This window comes from Prunus mume, linkage group LG1 (genome assembly GCF_029339155.1).
Source record: "Prunus mume cultivar Tortuosa linkage group LG1, ASM2933915v1, whole genome shotgun sequence".
NCBI classification, from domain to species: Eukaryota; Viridiplantae; Streptophyta; class Magnoliopsida; order Rosales; family Rosaceae; genus Prunus; species Prunus mume.
In genome coordinates this window covers 13604633-13626523 of record NC_142698.1, presented here as the reverse complement: position 1 = coordinate 13626523, position 21891 = coordinate 13604633, and the positions used below count along the sequence as shown (strand labels likewise).

Below are 21891 nucleotides of genomic sequence, written 5' to 3'. Positions count from 1 at the left end.
ACCCTCTTCCCGCTTTCTATTCGCCCCCAACCCAATCCTATACATCACACACTCTCTCTCTCTCTCTCTGACTCTCTCTGCGGCAATGGCTTTCGTTCACATGCTCTGCATTGCTTCACTACTGTCACTTTTCATGGCGGCCAACGCCAGAATCCCAGGCGTTTACACAGGCGGGCCATGGGAGGGCGCCCACGCCACCTTCTATGGCGGCAGCGACGCCTCTGGAACCATGGGTACGTAACTTTTTCTTCCACCACACTTTGTTCTCTTTGTTTTCCAAAAACCGTATCTTACTTTCTCGTTTCTTTTCAAAATCTCAGGCCCTTAGGCTCTTAACAAACCCATTTGTCTCTGTTTTGCAGGCGGTGCTTGTGGGTACGGAAACCTCTACAGCGAGGGCTACGGCGTCAACACGGCGGCCCTGAGCACAGCTCTGTTCAACAATGGCCTCAGCTGCGGAGCCTGCTTTGAGATTAAGTGTGGAGATGACCCCAAATGGTGCCACCCAGGCAACCCCTCCATCTTCATCACTGCCACCAACTTCTGTCCTCCAAACTACGCTCTGCCCAACGACGATGGCGGCTGGTGCAACCCTCCTCGCACCCACTTCGACCTTGCCATGCCCATGTTTCTCCAGATCGCTGAGTACAAAGCTGGTATCGTCCCCGTCTCCTTCCGCCGGTGAGTACGTCAAAACCCACTCTCACACTCAGTCACAGTCTCTGGTTCTTCATCTTTGTTTTTCTCTGTTTTTTGTTTTTTGTTTTGGAATTGACCGAAATACCCTCGGTTTTGTATTCCTTTTACGCTTTCTAAATTCTGTTTGGTTGCCGAGAAAGCAGGCAAGAATAAAGCCTTTTGAGCCCCTCATCCGAGTAGTCAGTTAGGAACATTCTCGTTTTCTTTAGAACCAAACAGCAGAATTTTTTTTATTTTCTCGCGAACCAAGCAGCCCGAATTGTCAGAACCTTTCGTGTGTTAGTTGAGCCTCCGTCACGTTTTACGTCGTTTACCCAGAAATAACCAAAGGCACTTCCGTTTCCTCCTCCCCGCTTGTACAAAATGACTGAAGTAGCCTCACCCTTGTTGTTTGCTTTAGTGAAGCATGTAAATTAGTGAAGTCCTGAAGGGCATATGAGTGATTTCATGAGGGTCTAGGGTTGTTACAGATATTTCACGCCGTTCGACGCGTGTATGGAAAAGGCGCTAAATTTATGGGGACTTTGCGCCACTCCCGCATCGGAAATTACCAATCAAACATTAATCTAGTGTAATTAACTGCAGTAATTAACTGAGTCACCACAGTAATAAGTTTGACTGTTTATTTTTTACAGAGTCCCATGTAGAAAGGAAGGCGGAGTGAGATTCACAATTAACGGCTTCCGTTACTTCAACTTGGTTCTAATCACCAACGTCGCGGGCGCAGGAGATATCGTGCGGGTGAGCGTTAAAGGCGCGAACACTGAGTGGATGCCGATGAGCCGCAACTGGGGACAAAACTGGCAATCCAATGCAGACCTGGTGGGCCAGACCCTGTCCTTTAGAGTCACGGGCAGTGACAGGCGTACCTCCACCTCATGGAACGTGGCACCTGGTCATTGGCAGTTCGGACAAACTTTTTCCGGGAAGAATTTCCGGGTTTAAAAAAAGAGTTCAACCACTGCCTCTATCTTTTATTTTTATTTTTTTTATTTTGCTTTATAACTTTTATTATCAGCTCAATTTCCCGCCTTCGGTTTTCCCTTTATTTTCCCGGAAAAAGTTGAAGTGGTGGGAGTAAAAGTAAAAGTAGATTTGGGTGTACTGGGCTTTTGGGTAGGATGAAGATGGAAGGTTAAAAAATGGTGGTAAGATAGGTAGAAAAGTGAAGTGACTCTTTTAAGTGTGTGCTTTTTTGATGCTTTTCTTGTTATAAGTGGGGGGCTGGTAAAATTTATGTAATCCAGCAAAGATGGTATATGTGGTGCTGATGTTGGAGCTGAAGCGGCTGCAAGAACATGCAGCCCGCAGCTCTTTCTATATCTCTTATAATATATATATATATATCTTTTACTATATGATGTGATGTGGCTTTATAATATTTGATTTTACATTTCTTTAATTATTTGGAAATTGTCCATATACTTCCTGAAAAAAGATGGTGACAATGTCGAATGGAAATGAATGTGCGGTGCAAGGGGTATGTAGCTCAACATGATTGATTTTTTTCTAGTATCGCTTGTATATAAAAAAAATGAACTTAGTATGGGGCGCCTCTCGAGGGAGTGTTGGACAAGAAGCAATGGACCCCCATATGAACATATCTACCAGATTGGGCGGAGGAAGATTTGCATCAGATTGCAACTTCCTTGCAGAGGCCCATCATCTGCTAAATACAGATTTACTCCCTCTGAAAGCTTGAATTTTCAAAACCCTAACCCAAGAAAGAAGCTGTATGAACTTACCCACTTGGTCCACCCAATTAATTTATTTATATATTTCACGCTCAATAAGATAATGCACAGTGCCTTCATTCTCTTTGGTTGTATCAAAAACATTCATTAGATGCAATTTTACAGAAACTAGGCCATCAACTGTATATCTCCAATAATTTTCAACTTTCTCAAGTGAAGCAGGTCCTACAAGAAAATAACAAGAGTTTTATATTTGATTGGCAGTTTGGCACACCGACCAGTCTGGGTAGATAGATGTGAAGGGGGTAGGCATCTGCCAAAGGCAGTAACAACTGTCTATATTTTTACCGTCCCTCTTTAATTTGATGCCAGTCCTTATCCTTTGAAAATTCCTTCCTCGTCGTACTGCTTTCAGCTAAAGCTGCCTCAAGCATTAAATATTTTATTTATTTTTATTGGTTTAATTTAAAGTTTAAACATACCACTTTGAGCACAAAAACATGTTGCCAAATGTTCCTATCCGATGGTCACACAACAACACAACTCGGCAAATATCATAAATGTCCTTCAACTTCATAGTACCACTCCTTCCTTGAGGGCAAATCAAAATTTCTTTCTTTTCTTTCTTGCAATCAATTTCTGTGGGAGTGTCCTTGTTGGTGTGAGTGAGCATGTGATCTTGTATGAATGGACGGTCCAGATTCCATCCAAAATAAAACCTAGAAGATGCTCAAAATTGGAGCTTTTGATTCTGCTTCCAAACTAAGCTCAAATGGAAGCCTAAAAAACCAAACCCTAGAGGGGGCGGTGCTTACTGCTTAGGTTCCATTTAGATAGTAGAGAAGAAACTGTTGAAGCCCCAAAAAAGTGCTTGTGGAATTTATACCTTATCCAATCCACCACATAACATTATCACAAACTTTCGGTGAAACAAAAACAAGAAAAGTCACCCATTGGAGCCAAAAAGACAAAGGCAAAGTCTTGGCAGTTTTGGACGTGAAATGTTCGAAGATTATTCTTCAAACTACTGCTGCTGATTATAAGTATCTTTTTCAAGGAATCTTATACAAATGGGATTTCTGAGGTTATGGGGACAAAACTGTGGAAGATGATTGATAGAATTTGAATATATACTTTGGGCATCATATCCAAGACTTGTTTTTTCAATTTTCAGGCCGACTTATGGCAATGCTTAGAGGCCACAAATTCGTCACAAGCTCTTCATTCTGTTAACTTGTGTCCAACCATTTAAAATCTTTGGAGGAGAATTGCATAGGACCATTGACACCCATTTTTTTGTTTTGTTTTGATCACCAATCAATAGTTTGGGGCAATGGTGATATTCTAAATTATTCTAATGAACGAGAAGGAGGGAGCTTCTACAATGAGGAATTAAAGTGATGAGGTTATTTGAGAAACCGATCCGACCACAAAACATTTAAAATATTTAACAGATTGACCTCCTCAAATAACATCCTCACTTTAGTTCTCATTATAGCCTTTTCGTTAGGAGGAGGGTTCAAACTTTGGTGCAAAGGGCGGATACATTGCCAATGAATAGTGGGTTTCTGAATACATGGCTTGACATTTTCACGAAAATGAGGGAGTTTATTTTTTGTTTTGGGTCGAAAGAAAATGAGGGAGTTTGTTGGTAGAGAAGCCCTACATGCAACAGACACAGGATGGATAAAGCATAGAGAGCCCAACCTGCTAAAGGCACCAAGGGGCTGAGCCTGACTCTATAATTTATTTTTACTATGGACCCTTTAAAGGGTATATAGGTCCAAACTGGGGTTCAGACCCAAAAAAGAAACTGAGTATATGATGGGCTTAAGCTTCAGAGCAAATTACTGTAAAGCCCAAAAATAAAAAATAAACTGAAACGCCGTCTGTGGGAATCGAACCCACGACCACGTGGTTAAAAGCCACGCGCTCTACCAGCTGAGCTAAGACGGCTGGATGTTTATCTAACGCAAGTAATGCTATTTATATATTGATTTGATAATTAATGAATAATAACAACAACTGGCTCATCGTCATCATATACACACGTGATTCTACTGTTTACATTTGGAGTAATAAACTGAAACGCCGTCTGTGGGAATCGAACCCACGACCACGTGGTTAAAAGCCACGCGCTCTACCAGCTGAGCTAAGACGGCTGGGTGTGTCCATAAAGCAAGTAACACTAGTTATATATTTATTTGATAATTAATAATAACTAACAACAGCTGGCTCATACACACGTGATTCTACTGTTTACATTTGGAGGAATAATTTGCCTAAGAATTTAAGGTGAAAGCTAAAGCAACAGAGATCTCTCCAGCAAAAGTCTTGTCTTGAAGGACAACTCTATACTTCGCAACTCCAAGTTCAGCCTTTCCTTTCTCTGTGCCCGACGCTATCACATCCTTCACATACATCCTGCAACACAACAAAAAGAAAAGTTTTATGTTATATACATATTAAACTTACAAATCATTTTAATGCATATGTACATCTTTCATACAAGTGAGAACTCATCCATGATGCGATATGGTACAAAAACTTGTAATTTTATTCAGAAATACAAATTACTGTTATATATATACAGATACAAGCAAATCATGTACGTACTTTGATTCGCCAATAAATACATCGTGATCCAAGAGTTTCTGAGTGTCCATGATACGAAACAAAAGCATGTATTTGTGATCTTCGCCATCAGAATACTCTGCATCGAATCTGAATTTTTCATTCCAAACTCGCTTCGTCCCTTGTCCTGCATACGTTTCAATTACATATTAGCCCCATTACTTTCATTTGTGATCATTTGGATGTAAAACATTCGAAAGGGTGTATATGTAGTCTTTATCCTTCTCGGTCGGTCTATATAGAATTAAAGTTGTAGAGCATAAGTCCGACAAGAAAACATGACTTTCTAATATAAATGTCATGAATAATTAGATAGGCCTCTGACGCCTGATGCTGACCTTTGGCTATGGTGCTTGTATGCTTTTGATTTCCATATTGAATTACAACGTAAGGGTTCATCTTCACTGCAAATTTCAAGTACATATGAACAAAATAATTATCAAAAAAGATTTCCGGTAATTAAAACAATACTGAAATATGAAGGAGTTAAAGGATACCAATAAAATCCATGTTCTTGAGGCTTCGCGCTTCAACCAACGTGACCTCCAATGTACCAGCTACCATCTCTCTCTCTCTCTCTCTCTCTCTCTCTCTCTCTCTCTCTCTCTCTCTCTCTCTCTCTCTCAGATGAGCAGATATTGCAGATATTATAAAGACTTGAGGGAGAGAAGTTCAACTTCAAACACAAAGCTGGTTCAAATGGATGTCTCTTTTTAAACTTACAAGTCTTTGGTCGTCTCATGCAAATTGGTGTTAATATATATCTAATTAATTAGAAGCTATGCCTTCTTCTGCGTGTACATTTTTAGGGTTTCTTTTCCGGCTGCGTTAAGTAAGTCAGAAAACTTAATGGGATGGGATTATTCCTTCTGGATTTGGGATTTGCTGCTGTTTGTTTATGATTATTATTATTTTTAAATACTGCGGTCAACCAATCAGAAGAATTTGAAAGCAGGTAAGGTAAATGTATATACATTGTTTCATTAATTAATCGTTTTAGAATTTAGACGCAAACACAAATACCTTCTCTGTCTTTAATTAATTAATTGCCACCATCTCTGCCTAATTGTATATCCCAAGCTTTGTAATTTGAAAACTCCCACCTAACCCATGATTTGGCCAAACCAATTGGAAAATAAAATCCCTTTTTTTTCCAAACACGGTTTTGCTTCATGCAAATTGCAATTGATTTAGTTTAAATTTGTTACTAAATTAAAATAAATTTTGTAATATTGTTGATTTTAATGTTAAGAGAGAGAGAGAGAGAGAGAGAGAGAGAGAGAGAGAGAGAGAGAAGAGCTGAAGCTCCAAAGTGGTGACGTGTAATTGGAACCAACCATGCATTGTGATATGGACTTGGATTGCAATTTGAAGAACATGCATTCCATGCACCAAGGAGTGCATGATGACCAAGACCAAAGAGGATGGCTGTAATTAGTGGTTATGACTTACTTAACTCAAGCTCAATCAACTTCTTTGCTATACTTTATTATCTTTTGAAAAGAAAAAGTAAAGTTAACCCTTTTTTGAACTCCAAGTTTAGTGGTAGAATACATGAGGGCATAACATAATTAGTAGGGGTGGGCATGGTTTGGTTAGAGCTGGTCACTCACTAAATCAAAATCAAAAATGAAAAATAGACTCAATTTTGATTCGGTTCTACCGGTTTTCGGTTTGGGTCTTTGCTCGATATTCTTTTGTCTAACAAGCCTAAGACCATATTGAACCAAAAACAAAAAACAAGCCTAAGCCCTTCATATAATTTTTATTTTTCAAGAATTTTATAGTGACAGTCTTGTATATAGTCCTTAGGTAAGACTTTATCGTTAGATCAAATTAGTTACCCTGATCCAACAAGTAAGAGATAATACCTCACCTAATGGTCATATATAAGGCCCTCATTAGAGGGCTTCTACCCATTTGCCATGGCAAATGGTAAAGAGGGTTAAGCAGACACTATTCACGTGAATAGTGGATGAAAAACAATCCAACGAATTAAATAATATCATTTTTTTTATTGTTCCCGATATTTTCGTTCAAATTCAATCTGAAATAATATATAATATCGCGATATGAAACTGAAAAAGACAAGAAAAATGTTGAAAAGCCTCCATCTTGCGCACAGAGGGATTCGAACCCCCTCCCTTTCTCATCAAAGCCAGCGCCTTATCCAACTCAGCTGCGGCTGAGTTTGTGTTTATACCTTCAACTTGTAATATTTATAAGGTCTTTAAAAATGTCTGCAAGCTAATATAATCTAAGATAAATTCCCTAAGAATAAATTTAAGCATATATTTAATGTTATTTATTATTTTATAATGGAGTAGTATTTTGTTGTTGTTATATATTATGGAGTTTAATTATTATTCACTTCGAGTTTTAATATTGTTCATTATATGTGATATTAAGTTTGAATTTTAATAGGAATTATTTCTATGTGGTACTAAGTTACTCATACATTTTATCTTTGTTTTTTTGGTTAAGCTCATATATTTTATCATATGTATCAAGTGTAATATATTGAAGTACATTATTATAACTAAAAAATTATGGTGTGTTTAATTTTCTTTCATTAATTACTATATATTTTCTAAAGTCACAGTGTTTGTCAGGTCGCTACATAATCAACTTAACTCACTCAAACCCACCATGCCATGCATTTCCTTCCAATTTTTTGTGATAAAATAATTACAAATTTATAAATAAACCCAATCCTAGACATGTATTTATAAAAAAATCCAAACACTATTTAAACATAGAAACACACCCAAAATCAACCCTAAAGTCAACTTTTTGGGTGTGTTTATAAATGGGTTTTGAGTGTGTGTAATGATGGATTTTGGGTGTGTTTATAAAGTGTTTTGGGTGTTGGGTTTTTTTATAATTTCAACCTCCATTTTAGGTGTTTTAGTGAAACTCCCTAAAATAATAGACAATTGACTAAGTAAACATCCTCTAAAGTTTTAATAAAGATTTCTAAGTTTTTCTCATAATTTCCGTGATTTTTATTCAATTTGTATCGATATCGATATTTCCTCGATATTTCCATCGATATATCCGTGTTTTTGGACCACCGATATTTCCGAAACTCCCGATATTTTAGACCTTGGTTTCCACCCATTGCCATGGCAAGGGGCAAATACTATTCACTTTTGGTTTTGTTTTTTAAAAAAAAACCTAAACAATTAACTTGGAGAATATTTTTATTTATGCTTTGTTTATGTTTTATTTTTAGTTATGCTTTGGTTGTGTTTTTTTTTAAAATTATGCTTTGGTTGTGGTTTTTTCTTTTAATTATATTTTGTTTGATGTATGAAATGTGTTGAAATTTTTGTGTAGAAAATGAAAAATAATAGAAGGAGAAGAAATTATATGAGGATTTTGTGTTGAAAGTGAAGAAGAATGGTATGTATTTATTGAAAAAAAAAAGTTCAGAATTTGTTGGTGAATTTGTAAAAATTTTCAATTTTTTTTTGCCCAAAAAGAGCCCAGTCGTTGGATTTGGAAAAAAAAAAATCGGTGCACTAGAATACGCCACGTGGCAGCAAAAATTTGAATTACTGTGCTGATGTCAAAGCCTTCGGACTCAGCCTCGGCTGGTTTCGCCTGGGGGTTGGTCCAATCTCGTGGGACCCATGGCCTGCCCAAGCTTCACAAGCCCGTTGGAAGCTACTTTTTGGACTCGAGACTTGTCCTACTAAGGTTGAGTGTTGTTGCTGGAATCGCTCTTATAGAATGATTCTTTTGTTTTTGGTTGTTGAGGCTTCAAGTATATGAAGTCCATGAGTGTCTAATAAATGCACAACAATCCAAATTTAATTACAACTAAATTGCCAAAAAAAAAAAAAATTCAAAACATCCTCATGTATATATAATTGCTGAAAAATAACATATTCAAAGAAGAAGAAGAATGACGTAGTAATAGTAGATTTTCGTACGACCCTTCGTATTTGATAAAAATGAATTGTAATCGTTAGATCAACAGGTTGACGTTTCTCTATAAAAGTACAGATTAATCACAATTTACTGAATTGTGCTCTCACTAAATAAGAATTTTCACAAAAGACACACCCCAATATGTGACCTTGGCAAGAGTGCCATGCTTTCTCTCTAAAAGTTGTGAGTTGATGGCCAACAGAGTTAGGCTAGGTACGAGTTAGCTGTATGAGATTGGATTAAGTGCGAGTCCCCACAAGCTATCTTAGATTTTGCAGAGGCGGCCGAATTTTTGGCTTTTGGCGGCAATAAAAAGAGGAGGCTAGACACACGACTTCATTGATTTGAGTTTCTAGTTCAAACCATGTCTTTAATCCAAGAATTCGACCAAAAAGAATGTCCTTGATTCAAGAAGATCTTTTATCTTGTAAGTGCGCTATTGAAATGTTCCTGACAAATAACCAAACATGAAATCCAAGCTCCATGATCTTAGAAAAGTAGAGGATTATCTACAAGATGGTCCCACAGTAAGACATAGTGCTATTGAACTAGTCGCAATGTATGCGTGGACTAATTCTCATCGTTGATGCATGCAAGATTCATAATACATTAAAGTTAAAGATATATTTTATATGTGTATGCTTGAGTGACTCACATAGTATTCTTCTTCACGAATCACGAATATGATGTTATTCAAAGGCGGAAAAGTGTTTATAACTAAATACTTTCTGACCAAATTATACGATTAATAAAGGTGACATGTGAATTGAAGGTGAGGACATTCACCTCAGATGCCTTTATCCACCTTGGTAACTACCTTCCCTAATTAGAAATTCAAATGTTCAAATAAACCAATTGCAGTACGTGATTTTGTTTTTTACCTAATTGAATAGTTGCAGGCATATGAGTGAAGGTCCTACTCAAGTACATCAAAGCTTTATCTAATGAATTTGTGACCCTTTTAAGAAACACGAGTGTGTGCCACCCAAAACAGGTTAGTAACAACCAAACATCATTGACCAAAACAAGACTAACACTACATGCATAGATACAGCTTATTAATGTACGGACAGCATTAACTTCACTATATATAGACCAGCAGTCTTCTATGCATATAGATCCTACCATCTACCATCTTTTATTTTCTTTAATTAACCAACTAACTCGTACTAATCAACTACCAAATCCTGTTGTACTTCTACCTAAATAAAATAATAATAATTCTTTTGTGTTGTGACTCAATTAAGAGTAATGCTAGAGAAATTACATTTTTAGATTATTTTAGTGAATTTGATTATGCGGTTTATGAAGTTTATTACTGAATCAATTTGAAAATGACTAGTCGGTAATTGATACGAGATGAATTATCAAATTTTCCCTATTCACATATTATAATTCCAATAGAGACTTTCTTATAAGGATGTCATTAATGCACTTTGGTTTTCCAAATTTACCTTGGGTTACAACTTCTTTAGCACATTATTAAAAATTAAATAATAATAAATAAATAAAGAAAAACGTCATATATATATTTAAAATAAAGTTTGTTTCAAGATGTTGTTATCATCTTGTCCCCTTTGGGAAAAAAAACTTTAGTTTTTATTTTCTTATTTAATTTTGTTAACAAGGTGGAATGTATTCAAATTTTCAATAAGGGTAAATTTGGAAAACAAAAACTAGTTTGTATGATGCACATATTATAATTCCAAGTGTTTACCCATTTTTTAAATAATCATTTAAAGATCCTCTATGAAAAAACAATCAACCAAATTTGAGATCTTTTAGTCACTCATATGTATTATCCTTCTTATATCTGGGGTAAATCATAATGTAAACACAATAATCTAGAAAGCAGGGGCAAATTAGACATTTGGCACCAGCTAATGGGAAACGATGGGCACCATGCATCATGAGTATGGGCACCCATATCCATACCATAACCAGCAAAGGGAAAAGCTTATAAAATCTTTCAAAAGAGAAGAAAGTTGTGTATAAAAAAAACAAACAGGTGAGAGAGAGCTACAGTGAAAGGAGCTTCTTGTAAAGCTGAGTGGCTCAGAGAGAGAGAGAGAGAGAGAGATAGCTCCATAAAGCACCCATCCATTCATTCGTCTCTCTCTCTCTATTCTGCTGTTTTGCTCCATTATTTTTGTACAGTCAGAGTCTTTCAGTGTACCTCACTCTCTCACTCTCACACACACATTTTGCACCAACAAAGCCTCTCTCTTTCTCTCTCTAAGAGGCTCAGAGCTGGCATGGGCCATTGTCAGGTGTCTGCTTTTCACTACCCCTCCACATTCACCACCTTTATCACTCTCTCACTACCACTACTTTAGAAACTACCCTTCTCTCTCTCCCTCTCTGTCAATCTATGCATTCATCAATCACATTCATGAATGGGCTGTAAATGACAATTATGGAAATGGGCTCTAGCTCTATGACCGATTCAGGGAGCTCTTCCTCCTCTTCCCCACCTAACTCCTCCACCGAGTCTCTCAACGGCTTGAAATTTGGCCGGAAAATCTACTTTGAGGATGCGGGTCTCGGAGCTCCATATAAATCCGGGTCTGCTGGGTCTTCTTCCTCTGGGGCTACACCGCCCAAGAAGCAAAGGGGTGTGAATTTGGCTCAGTCGGGTCAGCCACCGAGGTGTCAGGTTGAGGGCTGCCAGGTAGATCTGAGTGATGCCAAAGCTTACTATTCCAGGCACAAAGTCTGTGGCTTGCACTCTAAGACCCCCATGGTCATTGTTGCTGGTCTTGAACAGAGGTTTTGCCAACAGTGTAGCAGGTCAGCAAACACTTGTGCCCTTTTAAAAAAAAGTTATTAAATTTGATGATGGTTGGGGTTTTCTTTCTTTATTATTTGTACAGAGAAACATTTGCCCATTTGCAGTTTCAACTTTTAAAGTTTATCAATTCGGTGATGAATTGCATTCTTGGTGGTTCTTGGTGGGGTTCTAGCTTTTGTTTCTAGTTGTTGATGATTTTTGTTGTAATTTAGCTATGCTTTCCAATTTGTCAATTTTCTATTTGTTTCAAGTTTCTATCTTTGGACTTTGATTTAGCCCTTTGGTCTTAACTGGTTATCTACTTTAATGCTATTTTTGTTTTGTTTACATGGAAAGTTGGTATATGCCATATGGGGTTGTCTTGGGTATCTGTTGTTTTGAATTTTAATGTTCACTTCTTTGCTGTTTCTGGTAATGAGTCTGGACATTTTCACTGTGCATGGCGGTATAGTTTCTTGTTTATTTTTTTTTTCTTTCTTTGGGTTGCATAATCCTTTGGTGGTTAATGCTTGTCCTCTGTGAAATTGTTCCTGTTACTGAATTGTGTTCTGGTTTGTTGGTGCAGGGCTTGTTGGTTACCTTAATAGAATGAATGGGTAGGGGGCTGGTGTGTGTGTACTGTGTTTTACTTATCTTTTGGGTACATACTGGGGGATGAGTATGGCCCAAATTTTTCTCTAATTTTAGATGTTTTGTGCTTTTAGTCATTAACTTGAAACTTGAAGCTATTAAGGAACTGTTGGGTCCTTTTTGTTGTTGTGGAGCATTTCATCCAAAAGGGTTTAATGTAGTATAATGAATTAAAAAGCTTGATGTATGTGCTTTCCGTTATGCACTAAGGGAATGAGTTCTTTCTAGTTCAAGGATTTGATCTACTACAGTTTTATCATTATTTTAGAAAACTGAGTAACCAAGACAAAGTAATTTATGATTGATTGTTACGACAATCATGCCCTGAGAACTAGGTTTATCTACCCCCTTTTTAAGGGATTTAATGAACACGTATGAAGGTGTTTTCTTGAGTTTTACAACAATAAATTACCTTAGAAATCAGAATGAACATAAGACTGTTGACTTCACAAATGGAAATAAGTTAATTGCATATCCTCAAATTTTTATTTTTGGGATTCTCAAAACCGATTAACTTGTGTTGTGGCATATTGAACTAAAGTATTACCCGTGGGGGTCTCGAAAGCTGTTATTTGAATTTTCTGTGGATATGCACAAGTTTAATAAAACTTGATCAATGCATCATACAGTTGCCACTAATCTATCTAAACATCTGCCTCCCAAACCAGACTTCAAATATGGCTACACAATCCCTCACTAAGTATTTCCTGGTGTTTATAGGTGATCCTACTATAATATTGGTCTTGTTTTGGAGATTTTCTATGAGGAAGTTCATCATGGTTGGATGCTGCAGTTTGATGCTTCACTTTCAATAGTTCACTAGAAGGCCATTGATTTGAGAAACTAGAATAAACCAAGGATCTAAAGTTGTCAGAAATGCTGCAGTTTGATGCTTCACTTTCAAGGCTTGTGTGCCAAATGAATAAGCTTGCAGCAATAGTGATGAGACTTGAGACTTGGGTTGAAACAAATAACAAATGCTGTTTCTTTGAAATCCCATGTCTTTTTGGATGTGATAACCTTTATGGAAACCATGTCATTCTTAACTGATTTGCTTTGCAAGTGTAAGATAAAATTTAGCATTAAGTATATATGGCAGACACTACAAGTCATCAATAACTCCACAGACCATGCCTGTGGTAGTAGATGATTTTAAAGATCATCTAGTCTCTTTGATGTTTTTGATACTTTGGAATAAATTCATTAAAACATGATTTCTTTTTCATTGGCAATCTATTATGTGATGGTACGTTCGCCTTTAAAATTGAACATTACATACCTAGTTATGCTGCTATACCAAGTTTCAAACAGTCTTATAAAACTAGGGATGAGGTGTGAGCTATACGAGTATGAGACAGAATTTCTAGATATAAATAGTAAACTTTGCTTCAGGAATTCTCTCTGTTGAGTGACAGCAAACTTGTACATTGTAATGTCTCTTGAATAGTTTGTTCTTTAAGATCTTAAGATGACCCTTTCAAACTAGCAGCGTATGCGTAAAAGGTTCACAATCAAATGTTAATGATACTTCCCTTTGCTTTATTTTGTTCATCAATAATGGTTTATTATATTTGAGTTTGGTAGTTGAAAAATGGTTTTGTTTCTTTCAGTACTTACTAGGATGTTCTTCGATTTATATTTGTGAGTATTTTTTTATTAAAAAATAGGTCTTGCTCTTTCTGCTGTGGTTTTGTCTTCTAATTAGGTTTGAACTAGAACATTTCAGTGGTAGCATTCAGTGAATTTCAGGTCTCATCAGTTATGGCATAACCTACGTATACCCTTTTTAAAAAGAATCCAGATCCTCTGGTTAGCCAAACTAAACAAGCAATTCCCTTAATTAAATGTCTGCTTTTGCTTTTGTTATTGTACAAATTTCTTCAAGCCTTTAGTACAGGCCCTACTTTGATGGTGAATAACTTACCTCACAATTCCCAGATTTCATCAGCTTCCTGAATTTGACCAAGGAAAGCGTAGTTGCCGTAGACGCCTGGCTGGTCATAATGAGCGCCGCAGAAAGCCACAACCTGGATCCATATTGTCTGCACGTTTTGGCCGACTTTCTTCATCTATCTATGGTTAGACATCAGCTAATCATTAGTTGAATTTCCCTTTGAGTATCCCTTTAAAATACCTGTTTGCACTCTATAACTGTCAGATGTGTATATTTTTCAGTTTCCTCTTACTGTACTTATAAAACTGCAATAAAATGTTTTACTTGAAATGATAGAAAACAGCAGCAGAGTTGGAAGCTTTCTCATGGACTTCACTGCATACCCAAGGGTTTCTGGGAGGGATGCATGGGCAACCACGAGAACGTCTGAGCGGGTACCTGGAAATCAAAATTCCAATGACACAGGGAAGTTTCTTCAACATCCATGGCAGAGCAACTCTGAGATTACTCCATCAGGCCTTTACCTGCAAGGTTCAGCGGGCGGGACTAGTTATCCTGGTCCTGGAATTCCTCCGGGAGAATGCGTCACAGGAGTCACTGACTCAAGCTGTGCTCTCTCTCTTCTGTCAAGTCAACCATGGGGCTCTAGAAACCGAGTATCGGGTGTTGGGATGAACACCGTGATAAACACTCAAGGGCCACCTGTGGGTCAACCGATCACTCATGCTGGGACCTCCAACCACTTTCCGACCACTTCGTGGGGTTTCAAGGGAAATGCTGGTAGCAGCTCACACGAGATGCTTCCTGATCTTGGTCTCGGTCAACTATCGCAGCCTCCTCTTAGTACTCAGTACTCTGGCGTGCTTGAGTTGTCTCAACAGAGCAGCAGGCGGCAGCAACAAATGGAACTTGGACACACCAGGGGCTATGACACCAGCAGTCAGCATGTTCACTGGTCACTTTAAAATAGGTCCCTTGGTTCTCCAGTTCTTATGAATGCCTTGTTATTGCGTCTTAAAAGTTTGGAACCTTTTGAAGGTTTTATTATGTTTTGTTGGGTAGAAAACCTAAACTGGCTATGCTTTGTGCGTATATGTTATGTTAAGACGAAGAAGATCAGAATCTAAGGTTAGCATTCAAGGCTTGAAGTGCCTACCTAGCAATGAAGCTACTATTTTGGAATTTGGAATCTTATTATGATTATTGATGGTTGGTGAATTTCTTTGAAGCACTTTGGATAAATTTAACACGTTTCAGGGGAAAGGAAAAAAAATAAAGCTTTGTTGATAACATAATCTTGGACATATTTGCTGTAAGAATCTCAAAGTTTTGTTGATACATCCCTTCTTTTATCTGGTTGAGACATATTTGCATTGGGTATTTTCTCTATTTTAATTATAGAGAATGAGGGATAGATAGGGACACGAAAAAGAAGTGAATCAGAAAGGGGATAAAGCTTTAAACCCAGAATGACTTGTATGATTATGAAGGGATCATCTGTAGTCCGTTTAGGTGAGTTGAGTACCGAAAATTGTCATTGTTCAAGAAGTAGGGAGTCTGCGTATGGTATGAGTCAGATTAGAAATCGAAAAGGGAAGAACACAAAAAAGAACACGATGAGGATGGATGAAGAAAACGGCTAAAGAACGGCAAGTCTATAGGGAGTTGTGGAAAACATAATTACAGAGGGAGAAAATGGAATGGGAAAGTCAATCAAAAATTATCATTTATAAAAAAAATAAAATTATTTTGTTTTATCTCAATCATTTTTGTGGATCTGCCCTCATTATTTAACTAAATAAATAAAAACAGTGGAAATAAATATTATGAGGAAAATGGAAGGGTGTCATGAGCAAATAACTGGGTGTGGCATTAAATGTGCATTTCTAACGATTGATTGTGTATGGCAAAACAGGAAATTGATTTTGTTTAGCTTCGTTTCATTCCTCATTCTTTACCTACCATGAAAAGTCTCCGACATTTGTGAGTTGCATACTGCTTATTTTTACTGGTTCTGGTTCATGATTATTCAACATAAGTTGTAACTTTTCCTTTCTTGCAGGAATCTAAGCCACAATTTGTTATCTGGACCTGTTGGCAATGTATTTACAGGCCTGCAGAATTTAAGAGAACTGTATGCTTCCTTTCACAGTCCTTTTAATTTTTTCTATGTGCTTACCAAACCTCTAGCAAAGAAAGACAAATCTATTGAGAAAATAACTTACAATTTAATTTCCAAATGACCCCTCTAGGCAACCTTCTTATAAGCAACCAATCGAAACAAAGAACATCAAAATGCTCCCACTGGTCCTGGGCATCCAAACTGTCTAGCTAAATTATGCTAGTAACAAGTACGTCTATGTAAATATTACTTGACAATTGCTTGGACAATAGCTCTGCTGTTTTAGGACTTGCTCCAATAATATATGTCTTTATTCAATCTTTTCTTTGAACACTTTACTGTAACTCCGAACCAGTCTACCTCTTGTTGCCTTAAACTATAGCACTGTTCTCATCCATAACTCTACAGGGCTTTAAACTAAGTCCAATATCCTCAACTTTTGTTGTGAAAATCTCATACCTCATAGTATACTACGAACTCAGTCTGCAATATCTTTACTATAGTATGATTCAGCTTATCTTCTCTGGTTATTGCACCACCATCAGGCAAGACATAAAAACAGATGTCAACTTCTGAGAAGTTTTTTATCACCTCTTTTGTAAACAAAATTTGTACTCCATAGTCATGTGCAAATATCTCAACATTTTCTTTTCTGCTGCCCAATAAGCTTGGCCTGTACACACATTAAGCTGCCTACAATTGAGGCCTAAGGCTTATCTTGCATATGCAATCTGTCTAGTGCATGTTCATCACTGAATTTATCTCAATCTGATATTGGTACATCATAATCGGTGCAACCTTCCATTTTAAATTTCTCAAGTACCCCTTTTCAATATAAAACCCTTTGAGATAAAACAAGCAATTCTCTTTCTCTGTCTTTGATAATATCGTTGTTCAACACATTAGAAGCCTCCCGCAACTGTCATGACTAAAGATTTAAGCAACCTTTCTTGGTATCATATAAGACTGAATTGCCATTCCCCATTTGGCAAAATAGGCCTTTTCCTCAGCAATTGCGTACTCTTTGGTTTTTCTGGAGCTTGCTCTCTTATTGCCACATCAATATCCAGAAGTCCAGGAGCTATCTCAAGATCCCTTTTCCATTTCTTGTAGTTGGAACCAGTCAGGGTTTCGATGGTGTTTAGGTTTGTAGTGTTCATAACTTGCAATTTATAAACAGACAACCATACAAATAAGACTTTGATCTAGAATGATATTACAATCATGCTAAAACATGCTTTGATCCAAAACTGAAGTTGTATTTAAATATGCAATTATTCCGTAAAGCAAGATGTCATGACAGAGAGCATGACCATAAAAGTGAAGAACAATATGAATTGGATTTGAACAGAGGCAGAGAAAACTGATTCTGCAGGGATTTGTCATACAAAATGATATGCCTTTCTTACTTGTGAGTTCTGATTTCTGCAGGGATTTGTCATACAATAACTTTACTGGAGATCCCAATTCATTCAAATCCTTGGCAAACCTCACTGGATTGTGAGTTTGTGTTTTGCTTTAGTTAGTTTTTTTCTTGCTTGTCATAATAATGTGTCAGCGATTTCACATGTCCAATGGGTGCATCTGCCTGCAGGTTCTTGCAGAATAACAAATTTAGTAGATCAGTTGCTTATCTAGTTGAGCTTCCACTAACTAATCTGTAGGTCACTCTATCTGCCCTTTGCCAGCATTAGTTTTCCTTCTGTTTTTTTTTAAATTTTAAAAATCTGATTTTCTTCTTGATTCTTAACAGGAACATCGAAAACAATGATCATCAGATCAATTTTTCCAATGTCTTCCAAGAAGAACACAAGAGTAAGATAAAAAAAAAGATATATCTTGCTCTTGTGTTCACTGTGTTTATTGGGGTTGGCCTAGTATTGGCTAGCAATAAGGGGAAAAGGAAACTGACTGACGAAGAAGAATTAGGACCTCAGACTCGGAGGCTTACAAATGCATCAAAAGACTTGGATGAGAGGTTTGAAAAAGGTGGATTCATGAAGCAGGTGGAGTGCCAGGTGGTAGAGGGGAAAGATATGAATGAGCTGAATAAAAAAGTGAATAAGTTGGAGAGGAGGAAGAAACGCCCCTCACCGCCGATGAAGAAAGGAGTGCAACTTATTTGTCAACAACCCGATGAAGATTTCAAAGATCCCGATCCTGATATCGTATGCACTAATATGACAACACTGTTTTCATACTTTTCCAAGATGGATTTTTTTTTTTTTTTGGGGGTAAATCTCCAAGATGGATTTATTCCTCAAATAGCCCCTGAAGTATCTTACCCTCAAGTACACCCTGACTCTTCTTTGTGATGGTTAGATTTAGTCCAAAAAAAAATTCCATCGGTTTGATGGGAGAGTAGATGTTAACTTCATATTAAAAAAAGATTATAGAATATCTCCGCCACAAGATTTAGGCCTCACACGCGGCCCAAAAGTCCCCTTACACACATGCGTCAGCTGGGGCCTATCTCGTCCTTTGTTTGCATGTGGCCTGCACATCAGCCCAAAAGCTCCTAATTTTTCCCACAATCAAACCCAACAATTTTAACTCAATCATAACTGTAGTTGTTTTCTCCATCGTCTCCATCTCCCTTATCTTTTACATTTATTTCTCTGTACAAAAAAGAAAAAGAAAAAAAAAGGGGTTTGAGTCTTCAGAGCCGGAGATGGCTTAGAGACCCAAAAATTCTATATGATCTTTAAATGTGTCTCTGAAGTGGTGGATAGAGACCCAATATAAAGACCACCACCATTGAAGATATGCTCTAATTAAAGCTTCAAGGGAGCATGGACTAAGGATTGCATTACACTATAGTTATGTACCTCAACAATTATATCTCATCCACACTAATATATTTACTAATGCATTAAATCTATCAGATTTCACAAAAATATACTAATACCAATTACGTAAGTACATGTACATGAAATGCGGAAAAAAAAACAGCCTAACTAGATTTGATCGATATCAATTCACATATCATATGGTATGGGACAAGTTTTTGTGAAAAATACCACGAGGTATCCCACACCCGAGGTATGTGACAACTTTGATCACCTAGCTACGTACATATTATTAATTAGGTTTAGATGGAGTAGCTAGGTGAAATATCTAGACTGGAACTAGGCTCTCCACATAATGTACTCCTCCATAAAAAAAGTCAGTTTGGCCATGATTGAGAAGCTTTTTTGTGTCGCTTCCATGGTCATACCCAAACAAGTTTTCAGCCGGCTCAATTGGTGTATTGCTCTATATACAAATCATATTGAGCCATCTCTAGTCATGGTCATTGAGCCCCCACTAACAACCATGCCATCTTTGGCCTTCATCAGCCTACCCATCGTCTACGCTTCAATTGGAGCCTCATGAGCCTCCTCCATATCAATCTCACCGAATCATGTCTTTGGACAACCCACGACATCTCCAACAAACCCAAGAGGAGCACCACCGCTGTTAGCCAATTGATTCTCTCTTCTCTTTTTCCAAATCTCGACCCTCTACCTTCCAGATATGGGAGATAGACACTCCTACGATCCGTAATCCTGCAGCAAATACTTCGGCATCATTATTCAGCCTGTAAGGCATCATCAACAACATTTGTTGCACATTAGAAATCACCATGTGCACATGAACCAACAGCCTCCAACATGGCTAAACATCAGCACAACTTTATTTGGGTGATTCTTCAACTCACGACTCATACATCATTTGAGAGTGAGCAACACCCAAAGCACCGCTGTCCCATTTGCTCCAAATCGCCATTTTCTGAACTTTATGCTTTGGGAGTAACACCTTTACAATCAAGTTGAAGAATTGATATCCACTCTCCAACTTGAGGGGGAGTGTTGGAAATTAGGAACTATTATTCCATGCTAGTTTTCCCTTGTAATATCTATAAATAATTTTCTATCCAAGACGAATTACTTCTTAACATCTCTATTGGTAGTGGTATCAAATAAAAAGCCTCTTCACGTAAATTGAATGACACAAGCCTGGGATAAGGAGTTGGGTACTCCCCTCATTGCCGAACCTCAACTTCCTTTGCTCTACCAACCAATACATCATTCCATTCACGGTAACCGAAACAGATGTTAGACAAACTTTAAATGATGGAAACTCTAATTTGTCTCCGACATCTTTCCATGAATTTGTACTTTGGAGGAACACTTGGGCTTGAAAAATAACTACTTTTCCACTATCATCGTCTTCTTCGTCGTCATCATTACTGCCATAAGCTGCCGGGAAAACTCTCACCACTTTGTATTCACTAATCTCTGGTAAGAAATCAAAACCTAAAAGAGGATAGTTACACTTACAAGAATCCCACCGTTTACGTACCCGACGACGCCCTTGGATGCCTTTGCCCTCCTCCTTCTCCTCCTCCTCAAAAGGATTAATTGGTGGGAGATACCTAAATTGTTCTGTTGCCGGGTTCCATACTACTACTACTTCAGTACGCCCAGGAGGAGCAGGAGCAGCATCCTTCACCTCCACCTCCGCAGTACTAGTATTATACTTCTCATTTTTTATCTCATTCTGAATGAACATAACACAACAAACTAAACCATTATTAGATCCCACAAAGGCAAAATATTTCCAGCGGCTAAAGATTTGCGGATTTTTAGGGGGACGGAAAGAGAAGGGCACAGGAAGTGTTGTTTCTTCCTCACGAAGCAATGAAAGCTTGACACTTCTTTCATTAGCGCTTATCTTTTCTCTCGAGACAAGGAGAAGACCGGGATTCTGAGCAGAGCGAGAGCGATGAAGAAGGACATGTCTAGCAATGAAATAAGAAGATTTGGTGAGACCATACCACTCTTTTGAGACGCATCTAAACCTGAGTACAGACTTGGCAGGCAGTTTTGAGAGAATTTCTAGCAGGACGTCTTCTTGTATGACCTTCATAATTTTCTTTTTTGGCTCTGAAGTATATAACTTTATTCGATATCGTTTTCGACCACGAACTAGCAGCTTCACCACACCACTTGATTCATCATCCATTCTCACTCTTGTTAATTAGCAAGGTTATCAAAATCGTAGGGAGAGCCAAGGGGATAATTTTTTTTATAGGAATTGTAGCAGTAACTTGTTTATGTGCATACATGCCTTTCTCCAACAATATATAAAGGGCAAAGTCCTATTTCAACTAGGATATGTATAAAAACCCACTGGCTACCAGTTTTTTTATTTTATTAAAATTTTAAAGAATTTATTTACCCTATAGGAATAGGAATAGGAAATGGACATTTCATATGCAACGTGGAATCCCTGCAAGCGTTGGAAACCTTTTAATTTATTGTTTATTTTTTAGAGCGGCCACGGTTTTCTTGTTTTTAACAAACCCCTAGAGAAGTGGTATGTGACTACCGGAATCCTTCGATATAACAAAATAAAAAAATAAAAAAATCTAGAGCACGACTGTTTCTACCTCCATGTTCTATAGTACCCCACCCACATTAGATTCTCACGCCCTATAAACTTTTTT

At 37.5% G+C, this 21891-nt stretch overlaps 5 protein-coding genes and 2 non-coding genes across 7 annotated transcripts; 3 read left to right on the top strand and 4 right to left on the bottom strand.

Annotated features, from left to right (window-relative positions):
- Nucleotides 1–5: 5 nt before the first annotated feature.
- On the top strand, nucleotides 6–2060 carry LOC103339349 (expansin-A6). Its single transcript, XM_008242635.3, has 3 exons — nucleotides 6–233; nucleotides 363–681; nucleotides 1335–2060. Exons 1-3 carry the CDS (start codon nucleotides 86–88, stop codon nucleotides 1642–1644), a joined length of 777 nt encoding a protein of 258 aa, XP_008240857.2. The 5' UTR covers nucleotides 6–85; the 3' UTR covers nucleotides 1645–2060.
- A 2216-nt stretch (nucleotides 2061–4276) lies between these two features.
- Nucleotides 4277–4349, bottom strand: TRNAK-UUU (transfer RNA lysine (anticodon UUU)). Its single transcript has one exon. It is a non-coding gene; the product is annotated as a tRNA-Lys (tRNA).
- Nucleotides 4350–4482: 133 nt separating this feature from the next.
- On the bottom strand, nucleotides 4483–4555 carry TRNAK-UUU (transfer RNA lysine (anticodon UUU)). Its single transcript has one exon. It is a non-coding gene; the product is annotated as a tRNA-Lys (tRNA).
- A 6-nt stretch (nucleotides 4556–4561) lies between these two features.
- LOC103339359 (16 kDa phloem protein 1-like) lies at nucleotides 4562–5692 on the bottom strand. Its single transcript, XM_008242645.2, has 4 exons — nucleotides 5525–5692; nucleotides 5366–5431; nucleotides 5010–5154; nucleotides 4562–4817 (listed from the first exon to the last, which is right to left on the bottom strand). Exons 1-4 carry the CDS (start codon nucleotides 5589–5591, stop codon nucleotides 4676–4678), a joined length of 420 nt encoding a protein of 139 aa, XP_008240867.2. The 5' UTR covers nucleotides 5592–5692; the 3' UTR covers nucleotides 4562–4675.
- A 5260-nt stretch (nucleotides 5693–10952) lies between these two features.
- Nucleotides 10953–15493, top strand: LOC103339371 (squamosa promoter-binding-like protein 9). Its single transcript, XM_008242657.3, has 3 exons — nucleotides 10953–11753; nucleotides 14323–14462; nucleotides 14615–15493. The coding sequence occupies exons 1-3, from the start codon at nucleotides 11371–11373 to the stop codon at nucleotides 15241–15243; spliced, it is 1152 nt and encodes a 383-aa protein (XP_008240879.1). The 5' UTR covers nucleotides 10953–11370; the 3' UTR covers nucleotides 15244–15493.
- A 146-nt stretch (nucleotides 15494–15639) lies between these two features.
- On the top strand, nucleotides 15640–18715 carry LOC148921056 (uncharacterized). Its single transcript, XM_089047822.1, has 5 exons — nucleotides 15640–16261; nucleotides 16341–16412; nucleotides 17832–17900; nucleotides 17995–18060; nucleotides 18154–18715. Exons 1-5 carry the CDS (start codon nucleotides 16242–16244, stop codon nucleotides 18713–18715), a joined length of 789 nt encoding a protein of 262 aa, XP_088903948.1. The 5' UTR covers nucleotides 15640–16241.
- A 1642-nt stretch (nucleotides 18716–20357) lies between these two features.
- Nucleotides 20358–21510, bottom strand: LOC148921055 (putative F-box/kelch-repeat protein At1g13200). Its single transcript, XM_089047816.1, has one exon. It carries the CDS (start codon nucleotides 21405–21407, stop codon nucleotides 20358–20360), a length of 1050 nt encoding a protein of 349 aa, XP_088903942.1. The 5' UTR covers nucleotides 21408–21510.
- Between the last annotated feature and the right edge of the window lie 381 nt (nucleotides 21511–21891).